Below are 19,989 nucleotides of genomic sequence, written 5' to 3' on the forward strand. Positions count from 1 at the left end.
ATTTAGTATTTCTATATTGATCCTTCAATTTTACCTATTCTAGAACTGCATATAAATAATAATACTACATTTATTCTGGGATCATTGCTTTTGCTGCCTAATATTGTCAATGTGAAAATCATAATATAGCATCCTACTGTGAGAATATAGCACACTTCTTCTGTTCTATGTTCAGCACCAGTTTGTTCCATCAGCATTGTGAACAATGAGCAATGCTGCTATGAACATTTTTACATGCATCCAGTGTATATATAAAAGAGACTTGTAAATTATATACACATAAGAATTACTGGATTGTAGGGCATGTGTATGTTCAACTTAACTATCACTGCTATTTTTCCCCCTAAAATCACTATACTAAGAAGCCAATGTGAAAAGGCTACATACTATCTGATCTTAACTATATGACATCCCAGAAAAGGCAAAACCATTGAGATAACAAAAAGATCAGTGATTCCTAAGGGTCTGAAGCAGAGGAAGAGGAGGGTTGAATAGATGAAGCAAGGGAGATGTTTTAGGACTGAGAAACTATTCTGATTGATGCTGTAACCATGGATACATGTCACTAAGCATTTGGCAAAACCAGGAAGAAACAAAGCTACATAGCACAGCATGGACTCCAATGTAAACTGTAGACTTTAGTTAATAACACCCTATCAATATTCATTCAACTATAATACATTCTATATACTTAAACTGCTCTAAAATAGCCCATAAATATAATAGAGTTATACTAATTTAAACCTTTGTCCCCAGAGGATGAAAATTCTTATCACCTGGTATTAACAGACTAATGTTTTGCAAGTCTGGTATATGGCAACTTTTGTTAGCTATTTGTGACAAAAATGGCTGGTTCTCCATTCAAATCTCATGACCTGTGGTGTTGACCCTGGGCAGCAGCTGCTATGTTCTCTTCCGGTCTAGGTGTGGCTAGGAGACGTGTCCTCCCTAATAGAGAGAGTGTGTGTGATTTCTCGGCTGGGAATTCAAAGAATCCCGTGGGTCTCATCTTAAATGTTCTGGAAACAGATTAGTTGTTGCCCTCAAAGGTAGTTGAGCCTGGTGCCTGAGTTACCACATAGTGAAAAGCCATTTACACGTTAGAAAACCAACCTGGGAATCAAAGCAACAGTGTCTTGGCTTTCCATGCCTGAGAAACTCTCATGGGCTTTTTACCCAGATCTGAATGCCTAAGGGCTGATTCTGAGGCCAGAGTGCTGTTTAGGGCATTTGCCATTCTATGAATCTGCTGTGTATCCTGCTTCCCATGTAGGATCATTCTCTACTTTTTAATTCTATCAATTATTATTTGCAGACATTGGTCTTATTTATGTAATCCCTTTGACACTTAATCCTATCTTTTTGATCAATTATTAACTTAAACTGATCACTTTAACAAGTAAGATGGCATTTAGTCCCTTGATGGGATTGAATTGGAATCCCCTGGCACATTTCTAGCTCTACCATTATGGGTAAGTCCGATTGAGCATGTGCCGAACTGTACATCTCCTTGCTCTCCTATTCCCACTCTTATATTTAACAGGGATCACTTTTCAGTTAAACACCTAAGAATAACTGTGTGTTAATTAAAGAGTTCAACCAATGGTATTAAGTAGAACAAAAAACACTAAAAGGAATAAAATAGTAAGTTGTTCCTTGACAATCAGGACAAGGGCTGATTAAGACATTGTTTCTCATAGTGTCCATTTCGCTTCAATAGGTTTCTTTTTAGGCACTCAGTTAGTTTTCACTGATCAGGGAGAACATATGATATTCGTCCCTGTGAGACTGGCTCATTTTACTCAGCATGATGTTTTCCAGATTCCTCCATTTTGTTGCAGATGACTGGATTTCATTTTTTTTTACTCTTGTATAGTATTCTTTTTTTTTAATTTTTAATTTTGACAGATAGACAGTGAGAGAGAGAGACTGAGAGAAAGTTCTTCCTTCCATTGGTTTACTCCCCAAACAGCTGCAACGTATGGTGCTGCGCCAATCCGAAGCCAGGAGCCAGGTGCTTCTTCCTGGTCTCCCATGCTGGTGCAGGTACCCAAACACTTGGGCCATCCTCCACTGCCTTCCCAGGCCACAGCAGAGAGCTGGACTAGAAGGGGAGCAGCCAGGACTAGAACCCGGTGCCCACATGGGATGCTGGCGCCGCAGGTGGAGGATTAACCAAGTGAGCCACAGCTCCAGCCCCTCTTGTATAGTATTCTGTAGAGTACATATCCCATAATTTCTTCATCCAGTCTTCTGTTGATGGGCATTTGTCGCTCCCCCTCTCCGTGGAGGAACGACACAGGACCCTGCGCTGTTCTTTTGTCTGCTCGGCCCTCCCCGGGTTTGCTGCTGGTTCTTCCCGGGTTGGCTACCGACCCTTCCACCTCCGTGGAAGGGCGGTTCCCTCTGCCACATTCCCCACTTCCGCGGGGGAGCGGCACACCACCGGCCGGCTCTCTCGGGGGCTGCACAGGTGTTCCTTCAGCTGGATGTTCCCCTTAGATGTTCCTGGTGCATGCCGTCTCTCTCCTCCTTTATAGTCCTCTTCCGCCAATCCCAACTCTGCTACCCACATGCCGAGTACGCTGCTCTCCTCCAATCAGGAGCAGGTCCCACAGTTTATTGGTTGAACTGGAGGCAGCTGTGTAGAAGCTGTTTCTCCCTTCTCAGCGCCATATTGTGGGAGAGCAGATGCATAGAATAAGTCTTAATTCCAGTAACTCAGTCCAGTCCGGGTTGCTCCCCACAGATCCCCCTTTCTTTTTATTTTTTTGGCATTGATACGCGCCTGTCTTCGGTGTCCCACGGCACACACTCTGCTCTGCTTGCTAGAGTTACCCACAGGTGCTTACAAGTCCTATCAATCAGGCAAACCGAATCCGGGTCCTCTCTTCGCCATGTTGTGAGGAGGTTTTTAGGCGCTGATGCGTGCCTGTGTTCGGTGCCCTGCAGCTCATGCTCTACTCTGCTAGAACTGCCTGCAGGTGCTTACAAGTCCTAACAATCAGGCAAACCGAATCCAAGCCTTCTCATTGCCGTATTGTGGGGAGACTTATTGGTGTTGATGACGTGCCTGTCTTCGGTGACCTGCAGCTCACACTCTGGTCGAGCTGCCTGCTGGTGCTTACCGCCTTACTAATCAGGCAGACCGAATCCAAGCCTTCTCATTGCGGTATTGTGGGGAGACTTATTGATGTTAATTCGTGCCTGTCTTTGGTGACCTGCGGCGCATAAACTGCTAGCCGCCCACAGGTGCTCACCACCTCCCTAATCAGGCAGACCGAATCCAAGCTCTCTCATTGCCATGTTGAGGGGAGGCCTTATTTTTCTCTATTTCCCTATCTCCGGGCATTCCTATTTCTCCTATTTTACTTCTATCTACCAGCATTCCTATTTCTCTCATTTTACTTCTAAACTTCTGTTTCTCTTATCCCTGCGGCTTCCCGGCGCCCGCCCCGAGGCTGCTTCTCAGCGGCTTCCCGGCTCTGAGCCGCTTCAGCCAGCTTCTCTCATCTGCACGGCTTCCTGGCTTCGCGCCCGCACCACGGCCTCGCACTAGCCCAGCATTCCCTATCTACTTGTGCCCCGCAAGCTCTCTCTGCGCGCGACAGCCTCCGTGAGTCACACAGCCTCAGCTCACGTTTCCGCCACTAGCATTCAATCTAAGTTCCCCGGGCTAACCTGGCAAATTCAACCTAGCTCACGCATCTGCGCCTTTCGGTCTGGCTTCCCGTCCTTTGCTCCGCGGGCTAATCTGACGGATTCCAACCTGGCGGCCCACGTCTCTGCCTCTGGTTCCAGATTTTCGCCTTTTGCCCCCTGGGCTGACTTAAAGAATTCCAAACTGGCTTACGTTTCCGCCTCGGCCTGTCCCCCACGGCTTCAATTTCCCTAACATTTTTCTCTACCCGGTATATTTCCCTAAGTTTTCTTCCAACAATATTCCTCCCTCATTTCTCCTGGCTTCTCCCCACAGTCCGTATCCAAATCTGTTTGTTCTAGCTTTCACTTTCGCTTTCGATCTTAGAGATTTCTCCCAGCTTCCCCCCGTAGTCCGTATCCGAGTCTATGCCTAGGCTTTCAATAGCTTCTTCCAGCACCTTTTTCGTCCGGCTTTTCCCTAGGCTGTTTGCTAGTCTCTATCTCTGATATTTTCCCATTTCTTCCCGTTTCTTCCCTCCTAAGTTTCCTATCCGAGTCACGGCACCATTATGTCGCTCCCCGTCTTCGTGGAGGAACGACACAGGACCCTGCGCTGTTCTTTTGTCTGCTCGGCCCTCCCCGGGTTTGCTGCTGGTTCTTCCCGGGTTGGCTACCGACCCTTCCACCTCCGTGGAAGGGAGGTTCCCCCTGCCACATTCCCCACTTCCGCGGGGGAGCGGCACACCGCCGGCCGGCTCTCTCGGGGGCTGCACAGGTGTTCCTTCAGCTGGATGTTCCCCTTAGATGTTCCTGGTGCATGCCGTCTCTCTCCTCCTTTATAGTCCTCTTCCACCAATCCCAACTCGGCTGCCCACACGCCAAGTACGCTGCTCTCCTCCAATCAGGAGCAGGTCCCACAGTTTATTGGTTGAACTGGAGGCAGCTGTGTAGAAGCTGTTTCTCCCTTCTCAGCGCCATATTGTGGGAGAGCAGATGCATAGAATAAGTCTTTTTTTTTTTTTTGAGCTAGTTCATTTTATTTATTTATTTATTTATTTTTATCTTTTATTTAATGAATATAAATTTCCAAAGTACGTCTCATGGGTTACAATGGCTTTCCCCCCCATACCGTCCCTCCCACCCACCACCCTCCCCTTTCCCACTCCCTCTCCCCTTCCATTCACATCAAGATTCATTTGCATAGAATAAGTCTTAATTCCAGTAACTCAGTCCAGTCCGGGTTGCTCCCCACAGGCATTCAGGTTTATTCCAGTTTTAGCTATTGTGAATTGGGCTGCAATAAACATTGAGGTGCAGACAGATCTTTTATTTGTCAATTTAATTTCCTTTGGGTAAATTCAAAGGAGTGGGATGGCTGGGTTGTATGGTAGGGCTATATCCAGGTTTCTGAGCGATCTCCAAACTGACTTCCATAGTGGCTTGACCAGTTTGCATTCACACCAACAGTGGGTTAGTGTTCCTTTTTCCCCACATCCTCGCCAGCATCTGTTGTTAATTGATTTCTCTATGTAAGCCACATCTCCACAAAAGTGGAAAATTCTTTGGAAATGGGGGTGTGAAAGGCCAAACACAATTTTATAACAATTTTAGAGTTTGGGTGAAAACCACTCCTGATGGCTTCCATTTAATTAATATGAGTCTAAGCAACATAGCACCCTCAAACAATTTTCTAATCTTGTTGTCCAAGAAAAGAGCAAATGAAGTTCTATAAAATCTACCCTGGAGCAGGCATTTGGTCTAGTGATTAAGACATTGGTTGAGACACCTGCATTCCATATGAAGGTGCCTGGATTTGAGTGCAAGCTCTGTTCCTGATTCTAACTTCCTGTAAATGTGCACTCTTGGAGGCAGCAGGCGATGGCTTGGTAGTTGAGTCCCTGCCACCCATGTAGACCACCTAGATTTAGCATCTGGCTCCTGGCTTTGGCATAGCCCAGACACACCTATTGGACCACAGGGGGAGTGAGCCAGTAGGTGGAAGCTCTGTCTCTCAAGTAAATAAATTATTTTTTATAATCTGACTTTATATACCTCGGAACAGGTGTAAGATATCAGAAAGGCATTTCAGAGTGACAGTTGTAGAAGGAAGACAAGTAAGCTATATTTTCAATAATTTGTATTTATGTTATTAAGAAAACAGGATCATGTGGCTGCTCTAATGAAAGCTAAGTATCATTTGGGAGGATGGGTTTTCTTTCTCAAGAGTTTTCTTAAAGCCCCTTTCATGTCTTTATTTCTCAGGCTATAAATGAAGGGGTTCAACATGGGCGTGACCACTGTGTATATCACAGAAGCAATTATGTTGTTGTCATTGGCGTTGCTGGATGAGGGAAGAAAGTAGAGACCAATAATTGTGCCATAATAGAGAGTCACCACTGAGAGGTGGGATCCACAGGTGGACAAGGCTTTACAGACGCCCTGGGTGGCGGGAACCCGGAGGATGGCGATCCCAATACGCACATAAGAAGCCAGAATGCATAGGAACGGAAGTATAATGGCCATCAACCCTGCAGTGAAGATCACCAGCTGGTTGAGGGAGGTGTCTGAGCAAGACAACTTGAGCAGCACACCAAGGTCACAGAAAAAGTGGGGGATAATGTGGTGAACGCAGAAGGAAAGCCGGGCCAGAAGGAGGGTATGCAGAAGAGCGCATGCGTAAGCAATGACCCAGGCCCCAGCGACGAGCGTGATACAAAGGCTCTGACTCATGATGGTTGCATAATGCAGAGGGTGACAGATGGCCACATATCTGTCATAGGCCATTGAAGTGATAAGGAAACTATCTAAGTCAGCAAAGAATATGAAAAAATATGTCTGTGAAATGCAGCCCTTATAGGGGATGGCAAGGTGTTGGGTGTGCATGCTCAGCAGCATCTTTGGCACAGTGACCGACGAGAAGGCAATGTCAGTGAAGGCCAAGTGGCTGAGGAGGAAGTACATGGGGGTGTGGAGGCGGGAGTCCAGCCTGATGAGCAGGATGATGAGCAGGTTCCCCAGCACTGTGGTCAGGTACACACCCAGGAACAGGGCAAAGATCACTCCCCGCTGCTCTGGCCGGATGGGGAGCCCCAGGAGGAGGAATTCGAATCCATTGCTCTGGTTCTCAGGCCTCATACTCGTGTATCAGATGAAGGCGGCTGTGCTGGAAGTTGAAGGAGAAATGTAGACTGTTTCAGGATGAGAAATGATGATTGTGTACAGGATAATAGAGAGATGCTTTAGACTATGGTGGTGTATTTATCCATATTTTCTCACATATTTCACTGCAAATGTGATAGGAAAAAAAAATGCAGGTCTAGGATATGCAGCCACTTTCTTTCTCAATCTGGTCCAAGTTTCTGTAAATGATAATATTAACAGTTAATGTTTACTAAATCTTTCCTTGAACATTGTTCTAATGGCTTATTGTAGTAGCTGATTCATTAGTCTTAAATATCTGAACTAGGTAGGTACTGTACCAACTCTACTCTGAAGACAGGATAACTGAAGCAGTCTTACAGTGGAACACATAGGAGGCACCTCAGTGTTTTGACTCCAGAATTTGTTCTGTGGAAGCCAAGAGATTATTTATTAATTTTTCTGACACATAAGGGGTATATGTGTTTAGGGGGTATCATGTGATGTTTTAAATATACATACATATATATATATACATACATGTAATGTCCAAAAAGGGTAAATACATCTAAGCAATCATTTAGCATTTCTTTATGGTAAAAACATTTTTTCTAGTTTTTCTTTAAAAGAAAAAATATATAGTACATAGCCATTATCTGTAGTTACCCTTTGTGCAGTAGAATACTGGAACTTCTTACTTGCATCTAACTATATCTAGCCACAAAATGTAATCCACTTACTACTTGTTGTATTTTTTTATTTAATGGAGAGTTAACCTTGTGATTATAAAGTAAATGAAAAAATGTCATTGAAAAAATTAAAAGAAAAATAAGAATAGGAGGAGGAGGGAAGATGGGGATCCATAAAAGAAAGAAAAATAAGTGTGGGCAACAGTCCCATATCCAAGGGTTACAATGAATTTATTTGCAAGTATCAGGATTCTGTGAACTCACAAAATTAGAATGTGTAGTCATGTATATAAGACCTGCTGCATTCAATCACTTCTAAATTCAAATTAACGCAGGTAGAAGCAGAATATGGAAGGTATTGATGTTAACTATGTCCTTTTCATTCTCTAAATTAAACAAAACTTCTATAGGGAATTTTTAGAGACTCATTTCCTTTGTCATATCTCCAAATTACATGATCAACAAAGAAAAAAGAAAACCTTTCCTCATCCCTCACTCCTTGACTCTGTCCAGTGTCTGGAAACCACCATTCTACTGTCAACGTTGATGAGCTCACCTTGTTTAGATTCCACATATGAATAAGATCATGCAGTTCCTGTCTTTCTGTGCTTGGCTTGTTTCACTCAACTTAATGACCTTCAGTTCAATCCATATTGTTGCAAATGGCAAAACCTGGTCATTTTTTATTGCTGAATAGTACTCATTATATGTATGAACCACATTTCCTTTATCCATTCATCAATTATGGCATAAATCTCATTCCCCTTCAAAATCTTGTGTTAATGACCTGTTTAATTCTGTATCCCCTGCTGAGCTACATATTTCATGATTATTTCTAATTATTCATTGGCTATAGATCCAGGATCTGTTATAGACAATTAACGTATGCACAATATAAATTTGTTGATCAAATAATAAATGTCACATTCAAGGAAATCTAATATGACAACTTCATTAAAAAACTTACATTAAGCCTAGTTCAAGAATCTGAAGTCATCCTAACAATACCGATTGTCACACGGTAACACAAAGAACTACAATCTGAAAACCCAAAGTAATTTTAACAGGAATTCTAATCTTCACAGTGACACTATAATAGTTTATGAAATATCTATTTCTTAACTCAATATGAAAAAGCTTGAAAAAATTTTAGATATTTTTAAGAAGGTAGGAGTTCACCACAACACTTATTATAAAGCTACAGTGTTTACAACAAATACTATATTTTTACAAAGATAAACCAATTAATCAACAGAGGACAATAAAGAGCCTAGAAACAGGCTTATAATGAGGATTTTTTAATTGACAGGGTGGTATTACAAGTCAGTGAAACAAAGGATGTGCTCTTCAATGAATGGTGCTGAGGCTGTGGGCCACCCACAGCAGAAAAGTATCATCACATACCTACCTCACATGATAACATAAAAAGTGCCAGAGGGATTAGCAGCCTTAGGTTGAGAAGCAAAATTTCAGCACCAATAGAAGAAAATGGCATAGTTTATATTTATGATTTTATAGTAGCAATACACTTCTTAACTATCTCCCCTGAGAATAACAAATGAAAATTCTAAGTTTAATTATATTAAGGTTAAGTTTCTATAACAACCACCACGACAAAACTATAAAGAGGCAAGCTGCGAATGGGATAATTTGTAATAGCACAAAGCAATAAAATATTCATATTCAGAATACATAAAAATCCTATTAATTGAGAGGGAAAAGATGAAAATCTCAATAAAATATGGCAAGCAATATGAACTAGAAAGTTGCAGAAAATGAAGTCCAAATGGCCAATTAGCAAATTTTAAAAGGATTTAATTTTATTTATTTATTTTTTTGACAGGCAGAGTGGACAGTGGAAGAGAGAGACAGAGAGAAAGGTCTTCCCTTTCCACTGGTTCACCCCCCAATGGCCTCTGCGGCCGGCGTGCTACAGCTGGCGCACCACGCCGATCCAAAGCCAGGAGCCAGGCGCTTCTCCTGGTCTCCCATGCGGGTGCAGGGCCCAAGGACTTGGGCCATCCTCCACTGCACTCCCGGGCCACAGCAGAGAGCTGGCCTGGAAGAGGGCAACCGGGACAGAATCTAGTCCCGACCGGGACTAGAACCTGGGGTGCCAGCGCTGCAAGGTGGAGGATTAGCCTAGTGAGCCATGGCACCAGCCAAAAAGGATTTAATTTTAAGTGATAAAAGAAATGCAAATTAAAATAACAATGAAATATTATTGAATATGTGGTAAAAAGTTAAATATTTCTATTAATCTTGATGTAGTGATTTTTCTCCATACCTGCCTGGGAAAATGCTCACTCTTCCTCACAAAGAAACAGCTTTGTTGCTAATAGTGAAGAATTGAAGCAATTAATTGACGAGGAGTCAAGAATTAGACAAATAAATGTTAATTTTTCATACGATTCTATCCTTCAGTAAAACGGAATGGGCTCCACACTATGTTTACATGCATAGAAATTTAAAATCAATTCTGAGTTAAAGTAGATACAAAATTATGCTTACAGTGTGATGTATCCATGAAAACACTGAAGAACACAGTATTATGACTTATGGGTACAGAAAAGTATGTGTGTTAGAAGTTAAAGGTTATTGAAAAACCCTTCGTGATGGTGAGAATCTGAGAGAGGGAGGAAGGAAAACAGGACGGGTGGGCTGGAGCTTGGGCTGTGGTGGTAACTTTCTATGTTGTGTGTCTGAAAAGCCAGAAATAAGTGTAGCAACGAGACAAGGTGATGGTATTTCACAAAGCTCTTGGAAGAATGGAAATAAGAAATAATATGCATTTTCTGGGGCCAGTGCTGTGGTGTAGCGGGTTAAAGCCCTGGCCTGAAGCACCGGCATCCTATATGGGCTCTGGTTCAAGTCCTGGCTGCCCCTCTTCTGATCCAGCTCTCTGCTATGGCCTGGGAAAGCAGCAGCAGATGTCCCCTGTCCTTGGGCCCCTGCATTCACATGGGAGACCAGGAAGAAGCTCCTGGCTCCTGGCTTCAGATTGGCACAGCTTCGGCTGTTGCAGCCATCTGGGGAGTGAACCAGTGGATGGAAGACCTCTCTGTCTCTACCTCTCTCTGTAACTCTCTCAAATAAATAAAATAAATCTTTTTTTAAAAAAGAGATAATATGCATTTTCTAAGAATTTTGTGAAATACCCTCATATTTGCTAAATCTCCATGGCAAGTACATGGGGCCATATATTTATTTACTTAGGAAACACTAAACAAACTAAGAAATCGTTTTAAATGAAGAAAGAAGCACTGTAAGGGGATATTCTATTTGTTGAAAAGGGTGAGGTATAGAGTATGAGGTATGTTCACTAGGAAGAAGGATGTCAAACTGAGGAGAAGTGGGTACATCCATCAGCTTTATTAATTCACTACACATTTGGGGAAAATTTGCATCTTTAGAAGAATGACCTCTTGGAATAATAACTGTTAGGAGACCAGTGTGGTTCTATCTATTCGTCCTTGTCAGTTTAAGGTTTCCTTGTTGCTATTCTTTCTCCTAGCAGAATTCTTTTTACTGATAGTTTTTTTTTTTTTTGCAAATCATTTTGTATTTATATAAAGGAAACAAATTCCATGTATTTCATAAATACAGTTTTAAGAGCCTAGTGATACTTCTCACCTACCCTCCCTCCCTCACTCCCACCCTTTTTCCTCCTTTTTTAAAAAATATTTCTTTTATTTTTACAATGGCATACTTTAAATTTTTTTTTTAATAAATACACACTTAACCCTCCACTAAATAAAGAATTCAATGAGTGGTAAGTAGAAAACCACAATGTCAGTTTAATGAAACTACTTTGGCCAATTGATTTAGCCAATGGGCAAATTATTAATCCCCAAAGTCAGTGATATTGACCAAATCTCTGCCTTCAGGCCAGCTGAACAAGCACAGAATCCATGCCTTGATAAATCTCTCCTATCTAAAGAAGAGACAAGAACTGCTTCTGCCTCATTTGCACCCAGTCACACTATCAAGTGAGAGGCAGATACGCAGGAACAAGAGGATGGTGTCCCAGGTCCTCGCCATTTCTTTGTCAACTGGATTCAAAGGCAACTGTGTAGCCACAGGCTTGGTTTCCTCACATCCCCAGCTGAAGAGAGTGATTATGAGGCAATTTAATCCATGAAAAATCATGTCAAATGATAACGTGCAGTGACTACGTAAAGTAGCCAACTGGCTCCATATGATATCTGGAAGCAGAAACAGTATTTATGCATATTTTGCTATTAGATCTTACTGAACAAGTGAAAGACGGTTTGCTGCTCAGTATTGGAAGCTGATGACCTTCTGTACAGATTCTAGAATATTGGACACAGACTGAACCCCAGAATCTTCATGAGTTATGGAAAATGAGTGACAGAACCCTCTATTTCTTGAGATTCTTCATGTTATCTGGCTCAATTTTTTTTTCCCCCAAGGGAGCATAAAAACACCCATTTAGTGTGATTTCCAGAACAACATTGAATGTTCCATATTCCTCCCAAAACACCATACTCAAAAGGATGCTGATACCTGAATTTCTTTTAGCAAGAAAAAAGACTTTAAATTTCCAACTGAAAGCTAGGTTTCAAAGTAAACATTCCTGGGAGAGGGAACTCCATGGCTAACACTCTCGCTGAGATGGAACAGCTGAGAGCAGTCCACCGAGGGGACCAAGTTTGGAAAGCAGAACAAAGGCACTGGCTGCCGCCAACAAAGTGAGGAGCAGAGAGGGTTGGAGTTCACAGGGAGGATGAAAGAAGGGGCTACAGCCGCTGGGCACACACTTACCATCTTCCCAGTTTAGGACTGGGCTGTAGAAAGGATCCCATTGTTAATCAAATCCAATGGAATGCTTCATTTTCACCAGACACCTTATGAGTAGGATTACTGTTCCCACAACATTTCAACATAGAGGTTTGAGCCTCATCTTGGAGAGAACTCTGGCACCTGATAATGAAACTTGCTCAGTGTCCTACTACCACTATATGGGATTTGAAGATTGGAGGTGAATGAGAAGTTAGGATACCAGCTTCTGGATTCATAAAGACAGTTGCCTATAAAGTCACTCACTTCTCAGGGCTCCAAAGGCAGTGGAGACCCTGACCCCAGTTTCTGATGGACCACTTGGTTTCCAGCAACAAGGGAAAGGTTAAGGCCACTATGGTGCACAGCCATTGGAAGAAATATTATGTAGGCAAGAAAATGAACTCAGAATGCAGGATAAAATTTTTGAAAGGACATCTCAGAGAATTAAATGTAGATATTTGGCAAACTGTTTGCAAAGAGGAAAAGTTCTTTAAACCTGTTTGGATGTGTTTACAGTTGGGATGCTGGGTACATATTTAACAAAATTGTGACAAATATTTTCTTAGAAAGGAACTATAAACTACCTCCCCCCAAAATTTCAATTATTGTGTCTACATAATTTGAAAAGTTATACAAAGGGGGCCAGTGCCATGGCTCACTTGGTTAATCCTCTGCCTGCGGCACTGGCATCCCATATGGGCACCGGGTTCTAGTCCTGGTTGCTCCTCTTCCAGTCCAGCTCTCTGCTGTGGCCTGAGAGGGCAGTGGAGGATGGCCCAAGTGCTTGGGCCCTGCACCCGCATGGAAGATCAGGGAGAAGCACCTGGCTCCTGGCTTTGGATCGGCACAGCACACCGGCCGTAGTGGCCATTTGGGGAGTGAACCAACAGAAAGAAGACCTTTCTCTCTCTCTCTCTCTCTCTCTCTCTCTCTCTCTCACTGTCTACAACTCTGTCAAATAAATAAAAAATAAATTTAAAGAAATGTATACAAAGCATACCTGGCACAAATGTACCATGTGGAAGATTTTGTAGCAGACCATTAGTGAATGCATGGGCACATGTGCACACACACACACACACACACACACAAGCATGCATGCCACTGAGCAGAATCTACAAGCACTGCCCTTACCTAGCTTAGTGAGTGATATATTAAAATGCTGTCAGCTCCATGTTAAGAACAAATCACTCGATTTCTCTCCAAGAGACTTGGAGCTGAAGAGGGAAATAAGTCATGAGCTCAGTCCTGATGTGGGAGAGACTCACTCTCTTCATCAGCGCCAAGGTGATGACAAGGGTGCCGCTCCCTCCTTACTAGCCATGTTGGGAAACCCTAGGGATGAATGCCAAAGTTACTAGTGAGAGACAATTAGGGACTAATTATCCCACTTCTCTTCACATCCCCAGTGGAGATGTACATTGGCTGGATGCTAAAGATAGTCAATTCCTTCGAGAACATAAATAAGGATTTTTATTATTTGCATAGTCTCTTATTTATTAAGAATTTTCACATCTATGAGCTGACATAGCCAACACAGTCATTCTTTTTTTAAAAATATTTATTTATTTGAGAAGCAGAGTTTCAGACAGAGGGAGACACAGAGAGGAAGGTCTCCCACCTGCTGGGTCACTCCCTAAATCATCGCAACAGCTGGAGCTGGGCTGATATGAAGCCAAGAGCCAGGAAGTTCTTTCAGGTCTCACATTTGGGTGCAGGGGCCCATGCACTTGGACCATCTCCCACTACCTTCCCAGGCCATTAGCAGGGAGATGGATCAGAAGAGGAGCAGCCAGCATACAAACCAGCACCCATATGGGATGCAGTCCTGCAGGTGGAGGGTTAACCTCATACACCACAGTGCCAGCTCCCACAGTCATTCTTTTTTTTTTTAATTTATTTAATTTATTTGAAAGAGTTACAGAGAGAGGCAGAAACAGAGAGAGAGGTCTTCCACCCGCTGGTTCACTCCCCAGATGGCCACAACGGCTGGAGCTGAGCTGATCTGAAGCCAGGAGCTTCTTCCTGGTCTCCTTTGTGGATGCAAGGGTCCAAGCTCTTGGGCCATCCTCCACTGCTTTCCCAGGCCATAGCAGGGAGCTGGATTGGAAGATGAGCAGCTGAGACTAGAACTGGCGCCCATATGGGATGCCGGTGCTTCAGGCCATGGCTTCAACCCACGGTGCCACAGCACTGGTCCCCACAGCCATTCTTGAGTTGGGTAGGATTATCCCATTTTACTGAGTTTTTGAGAGTGTTTCAAAAGAATGGCTAAATGAGGATTCAAAGCCAAACATATTAACACTAAACCTAAAGCCTAGCTCCACTGAACCATCATGTCTCCCTTATTGTGTGCCCTGAGAAGACTGCGCTTCTTACTATACTCAATTTGAAACCTGGAGGAATGTTACTACTCATCCCTGGATGACAAAAACACAGATCAAAAAATACAGAAAGTTTTCTTCCTACAGAACCATCTAGTATAGGCAGAGTTCTGTTTCAGTTTTGACATGAAATAATGGATGCACTCAGGACTCAATAAATATTTTAGCTGTGAGAGTGAATGTCAGAGCTTCTCTTGTTTCTTGGCCAAACTTTTGGTTGGGGGACGTCCTGCACCCAAGACAGGACGATGGTGGCTGAAAAGATGAGAGCGCCATAGGAGCCAATCAACTTGGGCCTCCAACAAATTATGAAACTGGAGAATGCATGCTGAAACACAAGCAGTCTCCAAAGACAAGGCAACGTGAAATCCTTGTTAATGACTGCCCCAGCTTTGAGGAAATCCACAACAGAGTACTATGCTGTGTCGGCGCAAACTGATATCCATCAAGAACAGTGAGTTGGGCACAACCTGTGGAAAATACTACAGGACATTCATACTGGCTGTCACTGACTCTGGTATCATTAGAAATGTGCCAGGGTGGATGATGAAAAGTAAACCCTAATGGATTTATAAGGAGAGAGGTAAAAAAGACAAACATGCTTCTGCCAGGGTGTGATGTAGTCAGGACAGGGCCTTGCAAAATCTTGTACCGTGCTGTGGGATTATACTTTCAGAACTTGTAAGTCAAGCATACATATCTTTTGTTTATAAAGCATCCTGCTTCAGGTATTGTTTTATAGTAATGAAAAATCTGATGAATGGGCCATAAAAAGATTTCATCAGAAGGTTGACAGTATTATATTTAAAACTATCAGTATAGGCAAGGAATAGATAATGGCCTTATATTTGCAGTGTTCAGAGAACACGGCAAGAAGACCAGTGAGGAAATGGTCCAGTCATTTAGGTAAGAGGTGATTACAGTGTGACAACACAATGGAGTTAGAGAGGACTGTGTTTAAGTCTCCGTCAGAGTCGGAATGTAAATAATGTGTTAATTTTGATGTGAGCTCATTCTGATTAAGACGATAGGAAGTGAAGATAAGGAAAGTCAAAAAATTCTCTAAATCTATGACTTGGATAGCTGATTGTATGGTTGTACTATTCACTTAGGTGGGGGGGGCTATAGAAGGATAAATAGATTTCGGAAGTTTTAATATATTGAGAGTTAGGTCCCCGAGGGTCATCCATGAGAAGAAATTCAGTAGGCATATGGATACATTGTGGGTAGAGATAGAAATTCTTGGACCATCAACATAGGACAGAGTTATTTTGCCTAAAAAGAGAGGAATAGGAAAAGTTGAGAAAAGAGAAGAAGATGGGCGTAGAGAGAGGGAAAAGGAAGGGAAGAGAACCATTGATGAAGAGGGCAGGCCGCGCATTGCCAGTTAAGGAAATGGCAGAAAAAGTGTTGTGTCCCAAAAAGGACATCAAAGAACCAGAGAGGAAGAAAGAAAATATCAAATGTGAGGTTATGAGATCTCAGGGAAGAGAGGTTAAGTGCTGAAACCACCCCTTGCTAGTACTCCCAATCGTTCTCCATCTTCATCAGAGGAAAGAATAGCAGGGAAGGAGAACCAGAGACACATGGCCAAGTTCATCCTGGGGCTCCCCAGCCAGCCAGAGGGGCTGGGCATTTTTTTTTTTTTTTGGACAGGCAGAGTGGACAATGAGAGAGAGAGAGAGAGACAGAGAGAAAGGTCTTCCTTTGCCATTGGTTCACCCCCTCAACGGCTGCCGCCGCTGGTGCGCTGCCTCCGGCGCACTGCACTGATCCGAAGGCAGGAGCCAGGTGCTTCTCCTGGTCTCCCATGGGGTGTAGGGCCCAAGCACTTGGGCCATCCTCCACTGCACTCCCTGGCCACAGCAGAGAGCTGGCCTGGAAGAGGAACAACCGGGACAGAATCCGGCGCCCCGACCGGGACTAGAACCCGGAGTGCTGGCGCCGCAGGTGGAAGATTAGCCTATTGAGCCATGGCACTGGCCGGGCATGATTTTGTCCTGTTTCTGGGAGCGTACCTGACCATGATGCCAGGGAACCTGCCAATCATCTTGCTCATCAGAGTGGATTCTTGCCTCCACACATTCAGTTCTTCTTCCTCAGCCACTTGACTTTCAGTGCTGTCTCTCTCGTCTGTCACTGTCCCAGAGATGTTTATGGTCATGTACATAATCAGAAGTCCATTCCCTCTGCAGGGTGCATTTCCCAGACACACGTTTTGGGAGTGAGTTGGGGGAGAGATGGAGGGAGAGAGGGAGGGAGGGAAGAAAGGAGAGGGAGGGAAAGAGAAGGGAGGGCAGAGAGAGAGAGAGAGAGAAGGGAGAGGAGAGGGAGAGGGAGAGAGAGAAATATCAGTCCTGTCTAATGGTTCACTCCCCAAATACTGCAGATGGCTGGAAATGGGATAGTCAAAGTCAGGAGCCTGAAACTCAACCCAAGGCTCCCATGTGGGTGGCAGGAACCGTTATTGGCACCCCTGAGCCATCAGTGTTGCCTCCCAGGGTCTGCGTTAGCAGGAAGCTGGAATCAGAAGAACCAGGTATCAAACCCAGGAACTCTGATGTGGGATGTAAGGATCCAAGGTGGCATCTAAGTTGCTAGGCTAAGCACCTGTATCACCCAAGTACATTTTTTCATATTTTTGTAACTGACCTGGACAGCTCCCTTTTTGCCCCAAAGGCACGTTATTGATATGTTGCCTTACCTCAGCTTCTCCACTACACTGCCATCATGACAGAATATATATGTATCGTGTCAGCGGCAGCATCCTGTGCCAGCTGTGCTAGCTCCTCTCTGTCACACCCTTCTCCAGACCTGGCTGTCATGCTGTGTTGCTACTGCCATCCTTCTCTCCTGTGACCTCGCCGTCCTGCTCGGGCTGTCCTGTTCAGACTTCTTCCTCAGGGAGTTGGTCACGTTCACGGCAGGGGTGTAAGTCACTGCTTTGCCATTCACATGTATCCTGGTACCTTGTGGCTACACTAGGACCATCACCCAGAGGGTCCCTCCAACCAAGGGGACCTGCAAAGCATTTTCCACATGTGGTTCTCTCTCTCTGGTGCCTCTGTGTTAGGGGGCAAGATTCAGACAGTGCCTGTTCCCAACATTAAGTCGTTCCATTGATGAGGACATCATTGTGGCTACCAAGTACACAACAGTCGCATACATGTTGAACCTCTTTATCTACAGCCTTAGTAATACAGACATGAAAGAAATGTTTAAGAAACTCTCCAGCAGAGCAACATTTCTCTCACATAGCACTGGCTTTTTAAAAACTCAGAACCTCATTTTGATGGATTGCTTGTATTTGAGTTTCCATTTAAATATGTCTCGAAACTCTTTATGTCCCCAAGCACGAAGACAAATGATGGCATTTTACCTAGTAATATGAAGATTTATTGGCCAAATTTCATTGTTATTAATAAGGCTTTCTCGGCCGGCGCCGCGGCTCACTAGGCTAATCCTCCGCCTAGCGGCGCCGGCACACCGGGTTCTAGTCCCGGTCGGGGCGCCGGATTCTGTCCCGGTTGCCCCTCTTCCAGGCCAGCCCTCTGCTGTGGCCAGGGAGTGCAGTGGAGGATGGCCCAGGTGCTTGGGCCCTGCACCCCATGGGAGACCAGGAAAAGCACCTGGCTCCTGGCTCCTGCCATCGGATCAGCGCGGTGCGCCGGCCGCAGCGCGCCAGCCGCGGCGGCCATTGGAGGGTGAACCAACGGCAAAGGAAGACCTTTCTCTCTGTCTCTCTCTCTCTCACTGTCCACTCTGCCTGTCAAAAAAAAAAAAAAAAATAAGGCTTTCTCATATAAATTGCCTTTGATCAGTAAAAGGTAATTAATTTTTATTACTTATTTCTGCCAAATTGAGGGAGATAGATAATATAATAATATATGGTTGGTTAATCTTTATTTGAGAAAAATTTTGGAGACTCATATATTTTTGACCTGCAATGCCAAGCTTTGATATAATCCAGAATCTTTTTAAAAAATATTTAGTTGAAAGTCAGAGTTAGAGAGAGAGAGAGAGAGAGAGAGAGAATAATCCATCTGCTGGTTCACTCCAGATGGCTGCAACAGTCGCGCTGGGCCAGGCTGAAGCCAGGAGCCAGGAGCTCCTTCCAGGTCTCCCACGTGGGTACAGGGGCCGAAATGCCATCTTCTAATCCTTTTTTCAGGCTATTAGTAGGGAGCTGGATCAAAAGTGAAGCAGCTGAGACTCGAATTTGCGCCCCTATGGCATGCTTGCGTCACAGGCAGCAGCATTACCTGCCATGCCATCAGGCCAGCCTATAACCTAGAATCTTAAGAGTTCAAGTATAATCATGAGTTGCATAGTGACAGTTCTGTCAGTGGCAGACTACTGGTTCTATAACATCCTAACAGAGCTGAGAAATTCCTATTGCCTAGTGACATTGTAGCTGTCACACTGTAGTGCAATGCATTAGTGGTATGTTTCTGGTGATGCTGGTGTAACCAAACCTGACGTGTTGCCAGTCATATAAAAATGCAGTGATACAATTATCATGCTGCATAATACTTGGTATGAATAAACAACTCTGTTACTGGTTTGTATATTTGCTACACTCTAGTTTTATTTGTTGTTTTAGACTGTACTCCTACTTATAAGGATATGGCCTACTGTTAAGTCAGTTTACTATGTTATGCCAGCAATGGCCTCATATGTTTCACATTTACTGCATCTCTTGATTGCATTAGAGGCCTCACTGAGTGACCTACACCACTGAGGTTTAAGTGCAATATATTATATCCACACAAAGACAAGATTGCCTGAACACACATTTCACAGAACATGATCTCCATCACAAAGTAACACATGACTGGATATTATTTTTCTATCCTCTCCTCGGCTGACGGAGTGGGTTCTATTTGCATTTTATGGGTCTACTGACATCAAAGACTACATATTGCTACATATATGTGGAGATATCTTCCTCTCTGCCCATGGTGTAAAATGTTAAACAACTCACAAGATTGAGGACTTTGTAGGAAATCAAGAAAGGACAAGTTAGAGACGCCCCCTTTGGCAACACTGGGTGGTTGATACAGCTTAACGGTACCTAACCCTATTCAATCATTAATGAGGCAGGCTTTATGCTAAATCAGAAGGCAGGCTCTGCAAACATCATTTATCTTCAGATGCCCCTCTGAACTGAGCACCCTTCTTGGATCTCCTGCTTTTCTAATGAAGACTGTAAAGCAAAGCTTCTCAAACTTCAGGTGCATTGGGTTCCTAGGAGGCTTATGAAAACACTGAATCCTGGGGTCCACCCTGCAAATTCTGATTCAGTACTTCTTGGGTAGGCTGCAAGAATTTAA

General features: G+C 43.7%; 1 protein-coding gene and 1 non-coding gene across 2 annotated transcripts in view; one reads left to right on the forward strand and one right to left on the reverse strand.

Annotated features, from left to right (window-relative positions):
• LOC100357943 (uncharacterized) overlaps nucleotides 1-19,989 on the forward strand; it is a 159,691-nt gene that overhangs the window by 101,183 nt on the left and 38,519 nt on the right. The window lies entirely within an intron of this gene.
• LOC100345888 (olfactory receptor 1J1) lies at nucleotides 4,957-7,608 on the reverse strand. Its single transcript, XM_017350039.4, has one exon. The coding sequence runs from the start codon at nucleotides 6,775-6,777 to the stop codon at nucleotides 5,836-5,838; it is 942 nt and encodes a 313-aa protein (XP_017205528.1). The 5' UTR covers nucleotides 6,778-7,608; the 3' UTR covers nucleotides 4,957-5,835.

The sequence above is a fragment of the Oryctolagus cuniculus genome, chromosome 1, assembly GCF_051225735.1.
Source record: "Oryctolagus cuniculus isolate XC-2025 breed Fujian yellow rabbit chromosome 1, ASM5122573v1, whole genome shotgun sequence".
Lineage (NCBI taxonomy): Eukaryota > Metazoa > Chordata > Mammalia > Lagomorpha > Leporidae > Oryctolagus > Oryctolagus cuniculus.